This window comes from Falco cherrug, chromosome 7 (genome assembly GCF_023634085.1).
Source record: "Falco cherrug isolate bFalChe1 chromosome 7, bFalChe1.pri, whole genome shotgun sequence".
In the NCBI taxonomy this organism is placed as follows: Eukaryota; Metazoa; Chordata; class Aves; order Falconiformes; family Falconidae; genus Falco; species Falco cherrug.
Genome location: NC_073703.1, coordinates 64,346,645 through 64,364,764, shown reverse-complemented (window position 1 = coordinate 64,364,764; position 18,120 = coordinate 64,346,645). Strand labels below are relative to the sequence as shown.

The window sequence follows — 18,120 nt, the reverse complement described above, 5'->3', positions numbered from 1 at the left end:
CGATAAGACTCATCTTAGCCTCAGCTAAACTTACGGAGAATGACATAAACGGCAGCGCACAGAATGAATTAGGTTCTCAAGCTGATTCCATCTGTCTTACCTTCCTTCCTGCTGGGAAATCTCAAAAAAAAAAATTAGAATCATTGCTATTATGTTCATGCAGGAAGCCCAGCAGCAAAATAATGCCTACCACGCCCGCAGCCAGCCAGGTGGTTAGACTTGTAAAACTAACATTGATTTCTCCATATGGCTTTGCAAGGAGGGTGCCAAATACAACATTTGGAAAGGTAGATCAGTCTGATTTATGCTAAAAATAGTTCTACATTTTTCTATTATCTTTAATAAACCCTTCTTATCTCTCTATCTATTTTGACCCAGTTCAGTCACATTTTTGCAGTTTCCTTCAGATGACTGTCTCACAGAAAATAATTACTTCTCTCATAGGGCCACCTGAATTTTATCAATACAAATTCACCTGTGCTATCCTTATCAGTCAGACTTATTCTAACCCCTGTAGTACACAAGAAAAAAACCTACTTATCTCCTTTTTGGTGGGACACTCCTATTTGCTGCTGCTTTCACCAGGTCTTCCTTTGTTTTTGCAATTTCCTTTTCAATCACCTACCAAATCCAAAACACTGTGCTGCCACTGTCTTCATTATTTGATGATCAGAGTGAAAACTTTATCTTTAAACATCTACATCCAATCTCTTTAAAATGCAGCTTGGAAATACTTGTAGGCTTAAAAACTTCAAGGCATATGATCAGCTGACCTTGACTCTCAGCACACCTCATCTACTCTGGTTTTAAGCTACTAGAACAGATGTAAATGTTTTACCAACCTTCTCTCTTGCCACATGGAAATGCATGCCAGTACCTATTCACCTCCTCTTTTCTTTTTGGCTACCCTCTCTCCCCGCCCCCCTCCAGCTATTTAGCTGCAAAATATATTTTGGGACCAGCTGCACCAGAAGTATTGTATCAGGTAACATCTGAAATTGCATCCTTTATATTGATGAAGGGAGCTGAAGGTTACTTACCAATCTGGCGTTTGCTGTTTGTGACTGCGCAGACACAGGACGCTGCAATAGACACAAAGATAATAAAAAACTTGTGTTTTCCAAGACACCATAATCCCTGCCCAAGATGCAGAGAAGTGGTGAGTACCCTAAAGCAAAAGGGTATAACTGAAGTCCAGAGATGTAACTACCAGCTCCTATCATCTCAGTTCAGATCTCCCATATATTCTCCACAAATGTATCCTGTCCCCATTCCAAACACAGCACTAATCCTAACCTCAGATGTGCTCAACTGTGCAGAATGCATCTGGACATACATGTAATTTTCAAAAGCACACAAAAGAGCTCTGCAGAATGGATGAATGAACTCATCTCTGATGAGCAAAATTCATATTTTTGTAAGATAAGACTTAGCCAGAGGAAAATATTTAATAGCTATGTATTAAGGAGAAACAGATGTTGTCAAGTAGAATTGTTCATAGAACAGAGGGTATAAAAAAAAAAGTAAAAATCCTGAAATTCCAGAAGCCATTTCGTTTAAATATCTCAAAAATATTCCAGTTCTTGTGGAGAAACATGATGCTGTTTAACATTCCAAAACAGTGTAGAAACAGCAGCAGAATGTCAAAAAGCACCCTGTATTACTTATCTGGCATCAGGCCTACAAGACAGACCAGTTTAATGGTAGGTTCAAAAGAAAATTACGACCTTAGGAGTTTAGATTTTTCTTGCCTTCAGTGATACTCAGGCTGCCTTCCTCCTCTCCAATGCCCCAGAGGAGCAAATGGTGTAAGAAAGAATTCTCAAGAGACCTATCTATCATTTCTAGCTGTACTACTGCCGATTTCTTCTCTACAGTTGGTCTATACAAAACATGTTCAAGGTCCCTTTATTATTTACAACTAGTTAAAAGAGCTTCAACCCAAATCAACAAGAAGTTACAAAGGAATCAGCTAAATTGTTCATTTCCCTAGAGGGAGAAATGCTCAGCATCAAACCAAAGAGATTGCACAAGGAACTTGCAGTACAGTCTGGTGAAACTCAAAAAACAGAGTAAGTATCTCATGATCAAGAATGCTCGTATCAGCATTTCTTTCCCAAGAAGCAACTTTTACAATAATTAAAGATGGCCTACATGAACAATCAAAACTTAACACATGAAGGAGTTAAGGAAAACAAACAAAAAAAAAAACCTCAGAGTACCCTTTGCAACTGAGAATGGGAACAGAAGTATCACAGATACAACAATCTAAGACAAAATGCATCAAGCAAAGAGCAGATCAAAACATTCTTGAACCATGGAAAGACCCATAAACCTATTTAGCCATGGGACTTCCATTTAGGTACTTAAAAACATGCCATAAAACGTTATCACTGGATTACAATCCTGTTCCTGGCAAGGGGGACACCTGTCCCAAAAGATAAGTTAATCCCCATCTCATAACCACTGCTCTGTCATATGAATCTTTGCACATTTCAGCTGGCTGCACCTTATACCCCTTTTCCAGTTTTTTAAACAAAACAAATGTGGAAGTTTAAAGTCTCCTTAAAACTCAAAGCTCCCCAACAATTCCATTTTCTGAAACTGTCCTGTGTAATTTTTTTTCAGATAAAAGACATCAAATAATCAGAATTTGATCACCTTACAATTGCAGAATCCGATCACAGAAGTTACTACTTCTGAAATGGTTCCTAATTTATCTGACACATCTAATGGTCAGAGGGATCTGTCTGAAACCCTATCTATTAAATTGGCCTTAGAAGCTTTGGACTCAGTCACACATCCTACAGATACTCAAATCTCACCTTACCAGCTATCCACTTCTCTCCCAGTAACTCAAGAGTTTTACAAGAAGCAAAATTGCTATTTCTGTGAGTGTTCCCTATACCAAAATGGAAAGTGTATTGGTACTCTGCCAATGAACAAAAATGACTTTTCATTTCCAAACTGAACTTGAGCTACACAGCCATGCTGCATGTCCCTCACAGGAGCATACGCATCAGCTGCAGAGAGTGCCAGGATGTACCATTTGCCTGAGGAGAAATGCGTCTGAGTGTCCAAATGACACAGGGGATCTCCCCGGCTTTTATGAGTGCTCCACTTCCACAGATATTCATGAAATCCATCTCATAACCAAAAAGAGATAGAGTGCTATCTCAGCGCAAAAGGTAATGGACAGTCACAGCAAACCACCAGGCCTCAGTCCAAGGATCCAGGGGAAAGGAAGTGAGAGATTCCAGGAGCAAGTGAATGCATTTGCAATGCAAAAAGCTCTTTCTGCCCAGAAAGTGGTCTTGAAGACATTCATAAAACTCTTGGGTTCTGGAAGCTTGTGGTCCGCACCAAAACAAAAGTGGCTGTACAGCCTATGGATCAGGTGCATCCCCCGAGTCTCTTCTGTAGTTATGCTAGAAATCCAGATCATCTCACTCATTCAATGGCTCTCTCACCAGTGAGCCAAAATCAGTAAGAATGACTTTCATGCTATCCTCGTCAGCTCTGGCTTGTTGACGTCACTTACCTGCAGCTTCTGGTACGGATTTCTCCTGACAGATTCAGATGAATGATAAATGGCCCGACTTGAGCGCTGGCCTGGATCCTGGCACACGAAGCCTATGGGCATCAGGAGCCACATGAGAACTTTAGGACAGGCAAACCCTGAAATACAAACCTAGCATTCCTGTTAATGATCTCAGTCTATATATGACCATCCTGTCCCTGCGCAAGAACCAAAAAGGATGCTTTCCTTTTTTATACCTTGCTTTGTTTAATGCCAAACTGTACATTGCCTTAGGGTTGTGTTTTGTTTTTTTAATAAAACTGGAACTTGCTTCAAAACCAAGTACTTAAATAAGATGGGTTACTGAATAGCAGCATAGTGACATTCTTGAACAGCTGAGCAAGCTACGTGAATTCTGCTTTTTTTAGTATTAGGGGTAAGTTGCATCAGGTAACTGAACTAAGATGTACTAGGGACACCTAAAAGGTGCTGTGCACTAGACATCACACAGCTTTCAGGATCATGACTCCATTTCTAACAGAGCCTAATCAGAACCAACATATTCAACCTAAAAAAATACATGAATACTGATTCTGAGGGCTAAACAGAAGTCACCTGCTAAAAAGTAGTGTCTTTAAATACCAAACTAGGGACTCTTAATACCACCTAAGCATCACAGCCAGATTATCCTGAAGCAGAGATGCCCACGTATAACTTCCCAGTGATAAATAGAGTTGCTCTCCTTAACTAGAGTTCTCCTCTATTACGTTCTTCTAATAACATGCAGCTCATAAACCTACTTTTTATTGCTTTTGAAAAGCAAGGAAAGATTGAAGGAGCTTTTTATTACACTCACCTACAAGAGTGAACATATCGGAGAGCATGCTAGCTTTGATCTTCAGGTCCAAAGGAGCATCACTATCCCCACATGCAACAGAGGACAAAAGGTATTATTTGTCTGGCATTAAATGAAAGGAAAGCATCAATATTTGAGATATCTTCCAATATAACTGCTTTGTCCTTAACACAGACATAACCAACATGGGAGGAAAACTAGATGATTTTCATACACAGAGGTAAAGACAAAACAGCAACAGATTAATCTGTTGATCTTTTTCACAGCTTTAGTCTTCTAATGCAGCAACATACAGCCTTGTTTTAGCTCTGCTTGGCTACAAACATTTTCTTTGAATGTATCTATGCTACATTTCATGGAGTAGATAGAGGTCTTTGTCATAGCATTCTTCAAACCCACAGTTACCTTTGCCTCTTCCACATAACATCATAAAATTGGATAGGTTAGCTCTAGTGGATAGGAACAAATTATATGGCAAGGTGATAGACAGGAAGAGGTCAGACAGTGGGGACAGATGGGAAGCATCCAGCAGGGAAAAAAAACCTAAAAAACCCATCCACACATACACAAAAATCAATTAATACAGTTCAGATCAGACAGGCAAAGTTTGATTCCTTACAACCAGAAAAGTCAGACATATCTACAGCACAGTGATAGATGCCAACAGCTTGGATAAAGAAAACTGCAATCATAACTGCATCCTTTGCTCTGCTTTAAGTAGTAAAGGATGGAAATAGTTCAGTGTGTATGTATATAAGCACAAACCACCAAACCAGGAAATTGAATGTTGTGGAAACATTCTAGTTGCACCCGAAAACAAAATAGGTACTGTGGACTCTAGAGTTACAAACAGTGTGTGAAAATATTTCAATGCAGGATAAAGACGCAGGGAGAGGGTGGGGGGGTGGGGGGTGTAAAAAAAAAAAAAAAAAAAAAAAAAAAAAAGGAGGAAGGTCAGATATGGCTATTCCAGGAACATATAACTTAAAGCTTATCTACACTGTCATGACTGAAATATTACTCACAGTATTACAAAAGTGTATTGTGCATCTGTGTCCTGTAAAGCTAAACAGTAGTCCAGAAAACACTCTTTAGATTTTAGCAAAAAATAGTACTAGACCAAAAATTTGAGCTCAAGCATACATCTACGTACTTAAGTTAAGCATAATGCCTGAACTCTGCTTGGACTCCAAAAATCTTCTGCTCAGCCAATCAGATTGAAACCCCACACAATAGTCTGGAGAGTTTCAAAATTTGCCTAAGATGGGAGATTATGAAGTGTTAACAATGATGACGGACTGTGGAGGAAAAAGAATTAAAAAGAAAATGGAATCCCAACTGGGTTCTTTCAAAACCTATTGCTGCAATAAGTTTGTTTACGCAAAGGGAAAAGCAAAGGACTGTCCTCTCTGTCAATAAGCAGTGGAACAAATACTCCGCAGGCATCATGAAATTATGCCCTCCTAGGACCACAAGTTTTAAGGACAACCATCTCTAGCAACACTCCCAGCCTCATATTAAACTGGGAATCACTTACCAAGCCAATGACGGGGATAGGTTCACTTCCAACAGCCAGGGCTTGAGAGTGTCGTCAATAAGGACATCAAAACCATACAGCTCTAAAAATACAGCAGACACTGTAAGTTTACCTTACTGCACCTTTAAACATTCAGGTAAGGTCCAACATTAGTCTCTGTCAAGTCATTTCTAGCTATATAATTTATATTAAATCCAGCAAACTCTCTAGGGCTGAACAAGTAACATTCCACAAGTGGGAAATTTCACTTCCTCAGAATCAAGGTTAAATATATTCTGTTTGTGGGGGGAAAATGGAAGCAGAAAATTAGTCTTAGGAAAGTATTATATAGAAAAATAAACTCTTTTGCTGACCCAACTGCAGTTAACGTAGAACTCTACTACTTATTTTCACAAAGAATTGACAGAAGCATAGCAGGTCCAATCTACTTCTTCCACTAGATGCTGGAAACCAAAGAATTTCATTCTCCTTTTAACTTTTTAATCTCTATATACATTGTTCCAGTCAGGTATAGAAAAATCAGCTTCTTTTCCATTATTCTTGTATGTTTTTCTGCAATAACCCCATGGGAGTACAAAAGTCTTACCCTCAGCAGCTCCATCTACATAGACAATGTCCCTTTTTTTTCTTTTTATCTTACTGACAGCTTGCCACTTTGCAGCAAACCACTACAGAAATATTTTTTTCCTTAGTTTCTAAAACATTCATAACATATTACATCTGCTAGATGTGTTCTGCTTTACACAGGTCAGACTGAAGCCAGCTTCCCATTCCAAGACTGATTCTACTATTTCAGTCTATACAACACGTTCTCTCTAGCTTGGAAGGAGTTGCAAGAAGGATGCTACACAAAGATGACTATAAATCACAAGTTGGCATTAATGCAATTCTCTCTTCCAGCATTAAGAAATACAGTTAATGATCATCAGGGCAACTCATGCACATTTTTTTAAAACACCGCAGAACAGGGTATTGGCAGGGAAGAAGGATTTCCATGGAATTAACCAGTTCCCTAGTGCCTGGAGTGAAAACAGGAGAATTTCTTTGCCATGCTGCTTTCCTTGAATTCTGGCCTTGGCCTTTTGTCACCTGCCTGACGTTGATGCTGGCTCCAGGGAGCTGGAGCGCTTGACAAGATCTTCCTATGCAGGCAGCTGTGCAAAAAGCTCATGTAGCTTATAATGGGAAGTAAATGAGCTGGGGGGAAGGGGCTTGGAAGGGGAGGAAATGGCAGCAGAGTGAGTATTGCCTGCTCACTTTTCTAGACTGTGTAGCCAGACACCAAGTGGTAAGTAAACCAGCACAGAGTTAGAGTTGGTTCACTCCAAAGAAATGAGGCTGAGTCTACATTTGGCTCTCTTGCTCCCCAGACTAGAAAGGCTGCGGTAGAGGGAAAAGGAAGAGGTGGGGATTACAAGTGTAAACATTAGCAAATCATTTTGACCAGGAGAAACCTCTGATTATTTTAAGACGTTATTTCAAAATACAATCTCAGGTTTGGTGAAGACTTGTGACTCTTAAAGGCACAGCAAACTCCACTGGGCAGGCAGCTGATGCCCGAGGCAGAGACGCAACCAGTAGACCTGTAGCAGCTGCTGGTTTGCAACCTCCCAGCCTCAGTCAGGAAGCAGAGCATTTTGTTTTGACTAGCTGCTACTTCTGTTGCTGCTGGCCATTCCCTCCCTCTGCCCCTTAAAGGACCTTTCCTAGTATTTTGGCTCTTCTGGCTTTGTCCTCCTCTCCCACACTTCTCTCCCTTCCAAACCACTTGCTCTTTAAACCTCCCTCTTTCCCACCCAGTTACTCACTTAGTCCATCCACTTTTACAAGTATACATGGGAAACCTGTTGACCATGCTGCTAGTGCTTTACACTCCCTTCCCTTGTAGTCTGCCTTGTTTTCTTAGGAGAGTAAACTCTTCAGGGTATCCCTGTTGAATCAATTCCATTGTTAGACGTCTAATGCCATCTGCAGTGCCTTAGGGTCTCCTAGGAAAACTCCACTGCTGCTGCATAATGTCCCAAGTCTCCTGTATTCTAGGTCATACCTACAACCCCTAGACAGATGTCACTCCCACCTCAGGGCATCAGGAGCTATGCAATAACCACGTTCTGGCAACAGAATCAAGCCTCACAGCTTGCCACACAGTGCTCAGCACAAAGGGATCGTCAAGTCCGTCTGGGATACCAGGGCACAAGCGTTAAGAGAAATTGCCTGTGGTTTCAACTACCCTAGAAATATCTCCTTGGCCCTCTTCCACATTTGGAAAATGCACTACCTAGATTAAACACTGAAGAGTATCCTTTCTACTGTGAAACTCCGCTATCATTTGTAAAAATAAATACATAGGCAGCACAAAGACAGAGTCACATGAGCATAGCAAGATCAGAACTATATCCTCTGCAATTACCAGCTTAAGCATGACTGCCATTTCCCTCTGTAGAGAGGGTAAAGAATACAGAATGACTGAAACACATGCCTTGAGCTGTAGCAATGCTAAGTTTATGACAACTCACCTTGCACTGCTAATATTAAGGCACAAACAGAAAAAACTAAGATACCAAGTTTCTGCAGTGCCTTCCCTTGCTCCCCTCCCCTTGCTACTACAATCCAGAAAGACATATTTCACGCTTGCAGTTTGTTAAACAGACTGGAATTGTATCAGGAGGTACCAGCTGCTGCCAACACACAGCAGGAACAGCCTGCCTCTCCACTCCGACTCCCATACAGAAGTCACTGCTGACCAAGCTTCCCATCCTCCCTAAGAGAAGGGCTAGCTTCAGACCAAAGTCTAACTGCAAACAGATCAGACACAGATTCTTTTGCCAATGAAATTATTTAAGACTAAGAGGAAGGCTAGAGACACAGTCTCAAGCTTTTTGGAATACGTGCAGTTTTCTAGAACCAAGTTTGGCTTATATTCCTGTTAAAGACTGCACTGGCACTCCCTTTTAGAAATTATCCCCAAAGAATTTGGTATTCTCTAAGTCTGGAAACTAAGTCACAAGCGATAGCCTGGTAGCACAAACAATGTTTTCATGATTTTGCATAGAATGAATAAGCTCAATTCCTAGAGGACTGCTGTAATTCTGGTCTTTGTTTTCAGCTTGTTCACTGGGGAAAAAGAAGCAGCTTTACTGCAGAGTACATGGTCTGCAATTGAATGGAGGCAACCTGAGGTTAAGGGACACATACACACCGAAAAAAGCTGCATAGTATGCAACTTTTGCAGTAACAACCAATTGTCTCATTTTAAGCAGGAGCATATTTACAGACATTCCTAATGCAAGGAACTACACCTGTGCCACTAAAATTGATCTTGCCCTCGTACTTCTTCTGTGCTTTATCTAAAGGTATCCTACAGACTGTGTTTAGAGATGAGGTGTACCAAGGAGCTTCAGTTAGAAAAGTTAACTGTGCTGCAATTTCATTCAAAGCAGCAACCAGCCAGTGCAGGAGAGGAAAAACTAAGAGTATAGCGATGGATGTATTGCTTTCTTGAACACACTGCCAAACTTGAGGCTTCAGAGACTAAACAGTATCTTGTGAATTAACTCCATCACTTTATCTAGTGATGGTACAGCACCTGCTTCAACTCTGGTAGACCACATCTTGACAGCTATGAGGACATGAACAGGTCTACATCTTGGGAGGGGTTATCAGAGTCAGGTCCCAAATCATTCCTGTTACCCTACAAAAGCCAGCATAACTGTTTAGGCTTTCATAAGCAAAAGACCACACTGTCATATCAAGTAATAGAGTCGAAGCCTCTACTCTGGACACTAAAGGCTTTGGGGAAAGTACTGGTGCTGTAGTCTCGTGCAAAAATTTGTATTGCACTCCAAATAATACAGCTTAACTCCTTTTTAGATAAAGCCTCTCCCTGTTACAATAAAGTTCTCTCTCAGTGGTATTACAGAAAAGGACCGAACAACAGAGGACAGACTTATTCCACACATTGGATGTTCTTGCCTACTTCATAAGATGCAGCCTGCACCTGCCAGAGTCTGTCATACTAGCTTGGCCAAATGTGTAATTGCATCACTTAGAGGCACTTTCTTCACAATAGGTAACCAGAGAAAGTCTATCGCTTCTAGGATTACTTCTCAACCTTTTTTCATTCTACTGAAGCCTGAAGGACACCTAGGCACATTCCAAATAAAAGTTTTCAGAAGCGGATTAATTTCAGAGTGCCTACATAGAATATCTTGAGTTGGAAGGGACCCATAAGGATGACCAAGTCCAAATCCCTGCTCCTCACAGGACAACCTAAAACTAAGTTATATGACTAAGAGTATTGTCCAGACACTCCTTGAACTCTGACAGGGTCGGTGCTGTGACCAGTTCCTTGAGGAACCTGTTCCAGTGACTGACTACCCTCTCAGTGAAGCATCTTTTCCTAATGTCCAATCTGAACTTCCCCTGACACAGCTCCATTCCATTTCCTCATATCCTATCAGTAGTCACTAGAAAGAGGGGATCAGCTCCGTCCACTGCTCCCTTGAGGAAGTTGTGGACTGCAATGAGGTTACCCCTCAGCCTTCTGTTCTCCAAGCTGAACAAGCCAAGTGACCTCAGCTGCTCCTCATAATTCTTGCTCTCAAGACCCTTCATCATCTTAATTGTCCTCCTTCTCTACATAAACCACTGGTTTTAGTGAAGAGAAGATTACAGTCAGGCTCATCACCTATACCAGACTCGGAATCACCCTTCTGCTCTGAAGTCAGAAATGCTAGTAAGGCCATATTCAAGGCTAACATCAAAGAGCAGGAATCTTGGTGCAAGTTGGGCTACTTTTATAATCCTAATCTTACAGGGTAAATAAATCATCAACCATGAAGGGGAAAGCTCTTCAACCCAGTGTGTGAAATCATAGTGAGCAAAGAGGTTAACATCCCAATAACCACCTTTGGCCATTACTTAGCTTCCCTTATGCCACTGAGGAACAGAAGAGTAGATAATGCTGCTGCTACTTCTTCAACAAACTTAGTGGCCAAATTAAGAAAATGGACTAGCAGGTAGATCAAAATAAAAGCCAGCTGACTCCATAGATACACCGATACATAAGGTGAAGGAGAAAGAACATGTTTCCTGCCTTCATTAGCCCAACTTCTGATTTCAAGGTCCTAACTCCAACAACTTCAGTCCCAAGCAAACTAGCAGACAAGAATAACTGCTGTTCCTGACTTCCATGTTCTCATCTATCTGCTAAAGACCTTAACATGACTACAAGAACCAATGACAGTAGAAGATGGAATGAGAAGCCATGATTGATTCAGACCTCGATAACACAAGTCCACTGATGATAAATTGACGATGCTGGTCATTTCATTATGGCTGGTTTGGGGAAAGTTAATGCTTCCCAGATCTGCTCAAGCACCCTGAGAAAGTAAACTGATGCTACCAAGCTGAGAACAGCTTCCTAAAGAAACCAGAAAGCTCCTGCAGCAACAGGGATCCTGACTCTTTTGCTGAGCTCTGGGTGCTAAATCATCAGCAATCAAATACCATTCAGAACTATCAAGTGATAAGCAAGGAAAACAGCGTACGATAGACCCCTACTCCTACAGGCTCTATCACTAGAAGACCTATGTCTTGAACTAGTTTTACTCTTCAGGCTCAACTGACAGTTGTGTTAAATTCTGAAGATCTAGTTATATTACAAAATCTACCTGGGCACACTGGAGCATCAAAAGACCTGTCCTGAAAGGCACAGGGTTCCTGAATCTGGTGCCAGAGGACTCCAAGGACAACCTTTTTCAGATTCAAAATAGCATCTTTACATACTGGCTTTAAAGCAAAGCCTGACAGTAAGGGTATAAAAATAGAATGGATTAAGCTTTGCAAAAAAAGATAAGCGGAGGGAATACCTGTTCTGCTTTTCCTTGACAGGTCACCTATGATACCAGAAAAAGATATAGGATCTGTGTATGGTACATGTATGGCTGACCTAAGTCTCCAAGTAGGGACTCACCTATACTCATGTCAAGCAACTCTGCATAGAAATTCCTAGTGTCCTGCAAAATTCATTATGGAGCAGGCCAGCACTGTTCAATACTACAAAAGGCTACCATTCCCCCAAACAGGTCAGCTGCTGCTACTAAGAAAATTAAATGCTTATGAAGAACAGCACCACAGATGGTTGAGAACTGGTGATTAAATACAAATGAAGACTTTTTTTAAGGATTTAGCTCCAGGTCAGCACCACTCAAGTAGTACAATAGTTTGTTTGCTCTATACCATCTTAATGTAGATGCGAGTAGAAACATAAACCTGACCAATTCAGCTTTAGGACACAGGAGCAGCTAAGTAAGAAACTCGTTGCTTTGGTGGGATCAACACATCTACTATATCCTATCCTAACCTGCCTTCTTGATTGCAGAAGAGCTCAACAGTGTCATGGCTGGGTGGACCAGAGCTGGAAATGAAGCAGGGGGACATAAATCTATTGCTTCTTCAGGCTCATGTTTCAGTGAGTACAGAAAATGGTGCTACACTGGATGCTGGCAAAAATACGTGCTGCACCCATTTCATCCCCTACTAAACAACGCTAGTTTTTCAGACTGTCTGACAGCAGGCCTCATTGCCTTTTTTAACCTACCCAGAAGTGCTTACTCCAGGAGTGAGAACTCCTCCACCTTTAATCAGCTCAGGTATATGTATTCCCATCATCTCCCCTGCTCCCACACTGAGATGTCATGTCCCTCAAAGTCAATGCAAAATCCAGCTTCTCTTAAATAAGGCTCCAGAGGCAACCAACTCCTGAGCTGGTGACCAGCTTCAGGACAACACAGTGGTTCAGAGTCCTGGAGCTCCTGGTTAAGGCAATTTTTACTTGCAGCTTAATTTTACATGAGGAATTATTAGCTAACCATAAAGAACAAAATAAAGGCTTGAGATCACATTGATAATAACAATGCATGAACAAGGCTGCAACAAATCGCGTAGTACTTACACTACTTTCTGCAATGCACTTCAGAGGAACAAGACTTCTGAGCATCCCAAATCCTCTGAGAGCTGATTATTACTAGAATGCAGCAGCTCACATGACATGGTCAAAAGGAGAATCACTACAATCTTTCCACAAGTTGTCAGCAGCACTCCACTTTGACATTAGAAAAAGAATCATCCTGACCTACCGCTCATTTTCTAGTCAAGCATGGGTAGATGGAACCATACAGACTGTTTCACTAGTCTTATTTTAAAACATGAAGCAGCCATGAATGGAGTCTCTTCCCTTAAATCCAGAAAACAAGTATACAACAAAAATACATTTACTTGGGAAAGGAATGAAGGACCACAACGGCGCTAAACTGTTAGAGGAATAAAGCTGGCAACCTAATCTAGACAAATAAGTACTTGTGATTTAATTTTTATCTAGATGGCCATTATGTTGAAGTTCTACTTCCTAGAACAGCATTACAAAGACCAGAGTAGAATACACACTAAGTTAGTTACATTTTTCTAGAAGCTTTCCAAGCAAGGCCTCTATATCTGAGTCTCAGATACAGGTTTGTGAAATCTGAGATAGTGATCATTTGAAAAGTTTCTCAGGACACACATGCGGTTTCATTGTTCACAGCCCAGAATTAAAAAAAAAAAAAAAAACACCACACACCACCACCAAAAAACAAAAAGTACAATGGGTCTTGGGAACCTATGCATGCTGCCTTGAAACCTTCATTCCCATTTTTCTCCATCATGTTAACAACTATGAATTCAGCCATTCTGAACATTTCCAGCTAGAAAAAAAAACCCTGTCTTTTTTTACAACAGAGTTAGAAGTAGCACAACCAGAAAGTGTCAGAACAAGACACACAGATTAAAAATGAGCCATACAGCACAACACGGGCAGTTCAAATCCTTGGGACAAGGACCATCACTTAATTGTGGGGGAAGGTGGCAGAAAGTATTGAACTCTGGAAATGCCTCAGGCTCCCTAGGGAAGCAGTATGGCTCCTACTTAAGCTCTTTTTCCTGGGAAGCTCTTAATTTATGTTTACACTGAAATAAATGGAACAAAACAGTTTATTTGTGGGGGAGCATCTGAGAGGGTGGTTAGTGCAGCCCTGGGGAGGCAGCAGGAAGTGGAATAACCTCAGAGCCAGGCCCAGCAGAAAGTACATGAGGAACATTAGTTTCCACATACACAGCTCAGAGGCATCTAGAGGCACAACTGAAGGAGGAAAAGGGAGAAGCCAAAAAAAAAAGCAGTTAAAAGTTTTTGGTGTGCCTTTTTTTTTTTTTTTCCAATCCAGTTGTTGATATTTCTAGAGTATCTAATAAACTGCTACTTCACTAAAACTATTCTCGAACTCATAAATCCCCATGTATGCCAAGGTTCTCCAACTTTGAACAAAGGCATCAGAGTCAGTCAGGAGAAGCTAAGGCCAGAGAGGCAGCTAGTTTGGCAGGTCACTAAACAAGACATCAGCCATGGCTCCTACTTGATTCTTGATTTTCTCATCACCCCAAATATCCAAAGATGACAGCCTTTACGGTAGTGTTGAGTATTGATAATTCTGCAGCTTTCAAGTGCAATACAAGGGCCATACAAATGGACCTACCTTCACAGCTAGTTTAAATATTAAGTCCCAATACCTAAACACAGGATAGCTTAAGCCAAGCTTGATCTTTAGTTTAAGCGCTGAATGAGACTAATTCTAGACTCATTTCCCCTGCCCTGAGACTCCATCTTCGTGTATATATCCACATGAGCAAAAGGCAGCTAAAGAGCAGGAGGAGGCCTCTTTAGGAAAGATTGGGAAGCAGCCACTGGAAAGCAGGAGAAGGCACACTGTGGTACCAGCCACTGCTTTCTGGACCTCATCCCAGCAACTGCTGCCAGCCAGTTCTCAAATCCTTTTGCCAGCACATAGCTCTGCATCAAGCTTCTGCCAGAAGCAGGCTTTGACGCCACCATGCGGTACTCTCGCACAAGCACAAGCCCAGAAGCATGTACCACCACCGGTCCTTCCAAGCGCGGCATTTGCGCTTTCGTCCCCAGTCCTCAGGCGCATGTAGAGCAATAACTCAGAACTACACTGGGCTAGATGGATCAACAGATAACATTAAGTGCTCTAAAGGGATGCTTAATAATCCACATCCATCCTTTGCAAGGGCACTAGTGGGTCAGTAACTTGAACTTCCCAGCACTTCCCAGTTCCCTTTCAAGTCCCTTTTCATCATCCCATTTTCTAGCATGACATTCTGATGAATGACGCTGGCAGAGGGACAACCGAGATTCAATGTCCCCTGCCCTCACAGAGATCTATACTGAGAAAAGAACCAGCATCCAGCCTCCTTGCAATAGGCAGCACATGCTTCTCTGTAGCATCAGATGCCTCATCCCTGGAAGTGTTCAAGGGCAGGCTGGATGTGGCTTTGAGCAACCTCGTCTAGTGGAAGGTGTCCCTGCCCATGGCAGGGAGGGTGGAACTATATGATCATTAAGGTCCCTTCCAACCCAAACCACTCCAAGATTCTATGAAAGCTGAAAGTTTCAAACAGTACTTGAGTCAATCAACAAAGATGCCCTCAGTGTCTTACCAAAGCAGCTGCCACGATGTGAAAGAAAGGTTTTACAAGCTGTGGCAATGGCCAGCTCAGCAGAAACTACAGTCTTGATAATCAGGTCCTCCACGCTGGCCATCAGTGCTGCAAGGGGGGAGGAAGAAGGAAAAAAAAAAAAAAGTAGATTGTGAAGTAACACACAATATCGAGAAAAGCATGAGAGTATGCATATGGACAGATACCTTTGTGAATCAAAGCACATGAGAGCCTATGGATGATAAAGCAATGACATTTAGAAATCCATGCAAGCATAAGCATATAGATACATGCATAAGTATCCTAGTGCAAAAATACTCACAAATGGGAATGACAGAAGTGAGTATACGTACAGTGCAAGTAAGCAGAAACATGTGGCAAGCACATCAGCACAAGTCAGCTGGAGCCTGATCATTGCCCACTCAGAGTAGTAGGAAGGATTAAACAAGAGTGGGTTAGTGAGATAAGCCCTTAAACTACAGAGAATAAGCCACAGCCACAGAGATACAGAAATTTTTCTTGTGGACTTTAAGAGAACTGTTCTGTGATGTTGCACCTTCCTCTAAAGCAGCTGTTCCCATACCATGATTCACAAATCATTTCAAAATGATATGACTGGTGACAACTTCCAGTCCTGCTGACCTACAGATAACCTGCAGTTTCAGTAACGAAGCTCTCTCCAACTCCTGTATGAGACTGTAAACAGAGCTCAGGACCACAAATCTGAGCTGACAGAGCAAAAGGCAAGAAAAGATCCACATTAGATGTAGACCTGGATTCTACACTGGGCTTGGAACAAGTCATGCAACAGAAAGAACACCACACTTAGTTTCTGTTTTCAAGTATAATTAATAAAGTGAGAGGAGGAGGGAATGAACAAACACTAGAATCCTAGTCTGAAAAGTTAGCAGGGATGATAGGACAGCCTTCCTCACCCCTCAAAGGGAGCACAAGCAAACAGCCAAGACCTCCAGCAAACCCACACAAACATTTGGTAATCCCTGTCCCAAAGAACATCTAGTACCAACCACTTGACTAAAGAGTCCGATTTAGGCCTACAATTACTATTTCTTATGTTCAGATAATGACATGCAGGAACCTGAATAATTACAGAGGAGCATGCAAGCAAATTCAGATGTGAATTTCTGTGCCAGAAGAAAACTAAGTGGAAGCAACTCAGCATGGGAATATCTAAGTGTATATAAACACCCCAGAGCACAAAAATCTTGCCAGCCCAGACAAGGCCAACACTTTCCAGCCAGCATTCTGCCTCCCTATGACCAGAACCAGATGCATCAGAGAAAGGTGCAAGAAGCCTTGTAACGGATAGTTAGAGAAACCTGCTTGCCTTGCTCAGCAGTTTACTTAATAATTAGGAGTGCAGTTTTATACTTTAGGTTTGCGTGTGGTGTGGAAATGTGTTGATATAAATAATTACGTGTGCACAGCTTACTGAGAACACATGGTGCATGTGACTGGACATCCATGCACATGTATGATGGGGAAAAGGTCTACTCCATCTGAAAGCCAGATTCAAACCCCTTCCTCCAATGTCTAAGTGTTCCCTCGCAACATTTGCAATATGGACATAGCTGCTATCAGTAGTGTTACTGATGCCTCAGTATCACAGGTAATTTATCCCTTAAAGGATATACCTGGATTGTGCTCTGCAGATGCATTTATTCCCAGCCGACCTGGCAAAGGTGTGGAAGAGGGAGCTATTTTATATGGAACACAGACTGAAATGAAAACACCCAGCAAAAACCTGAGCCATGGAAAGATGACACCACATCCAAGAGTCATTCAAACTGGCACAGCTCTCCAGAGGTTGGTCACTCATCAGACTGAACAGGCCATGGGAGCAGTAGAGGGAGGGAAGCTTTTAGAAGGAATGGAATGACCTTAAGAAACGGGAAATGTAGGTAAAATATTAAGAAACACACCCTGAGAAAGTCTCAGAATACTATTTGCAAAAGGGAAGGGGTAGGCCTCATCTCTGGGGATAGGACTCATCTCTGGGGATAGAGAATGAAAGCCACAGCTTTAGCGAGCAAGCTGTAAGGAACAATGAATGCTTCCCTCCACCCTGCTCTGGTGCTAAATGGGACTCACTGGGGCTCTTCCCTGACTTCTTAGGATTCACGCTAGTGAGATGGTTAAGATCCAACAAAGGAATAAAACAACAAGATCTGTACTGACCTGCAGTGTCTCTCCCCTCTTGTTTTAAGTACCTCAGCATTGCACTCATGCTCCACTTGTTTCCATAATCCTCTACTTCAGGATCATCACAGCTAAAAACAAATGAAAGCAGAAGGTTGACACCACTGGCCTACCTCTACAGATTTGCACCAGCCTTAGACCAACTTAGGTAAATTGACCCAACCTCTAGAGATCAAGTTCCAGTTTCCAGCCAAGTACCTGACATAATCTCCACTCTTCTTGTTGACGCTGTAATTGGTCAGATGCATGAACTGGTTTTTAATGTTCTTGGATGCCTGGTCATACCTCACTGTTGCGAATCTGTAAAGAGGGATAAAGATTCACAGTATTTCTTGGACAAGTGACATGCTTGTAATTATGACCTACTACACAGACGACTCAACAATAACAGCTAGGAGAGAATGCATGTAATGAGACTCCATCAAATGCAACCTCTCC

At 41.7% G+C, this 18,120-nt stretch overlaps 1 protein-coding gene across 9 annotated transcripts in view; it reads right to left on the bottom strand.

The window, feature by feature from the left end:
- The window catches only part of TTLL5 (tubulin tyrosine ligase like 5), a 133,204-nt gene that overhangs the window by 89,762 nt on the left and 25,322 nt on the right, over positions 1-18,120 (bottom strand). For 8 of the 9 annotated variants that reach the window (XR_008733161.1, XR_008733162.1, XM_055716167.1 and 5 more), the window contains 7 exons: positions 17,881-17,982; positions 17,662-17,753; positions 15,463-15,570; positions 5,914-5,995; positions 4,377-4,438; positions 3,542-3,633; positions 1,041-1,082 (listed from right to left, as the gene is read on the bottom strand). Coding sequence is in view for 7 of the 9 variants with exons in the window: in XM_055716167.1 (XP_055572142.1) it covers positions 1,041-1,082; positions 3,542-3,633; positions 4,377-4,438; positions 5,914-5,995; positions 15,463-15,570; positions 17,662-17,753; positions 17,881-17,982 (580 nt within the window). In the remaining 2 variants the exon portion in view is untranslated. The remainder of the gene's footprint in view (positions 1-1,040; positions 1,083-3,541; positions 3,634-4,376; positions 4,439-5,913; positions 5,996-15,462; positions 15,571-17,661; positions 17,754-17,880; positions 17,983-18,120) is intronic. The other variant, XM_055716168.1, reaches the window with a different exon arrangement.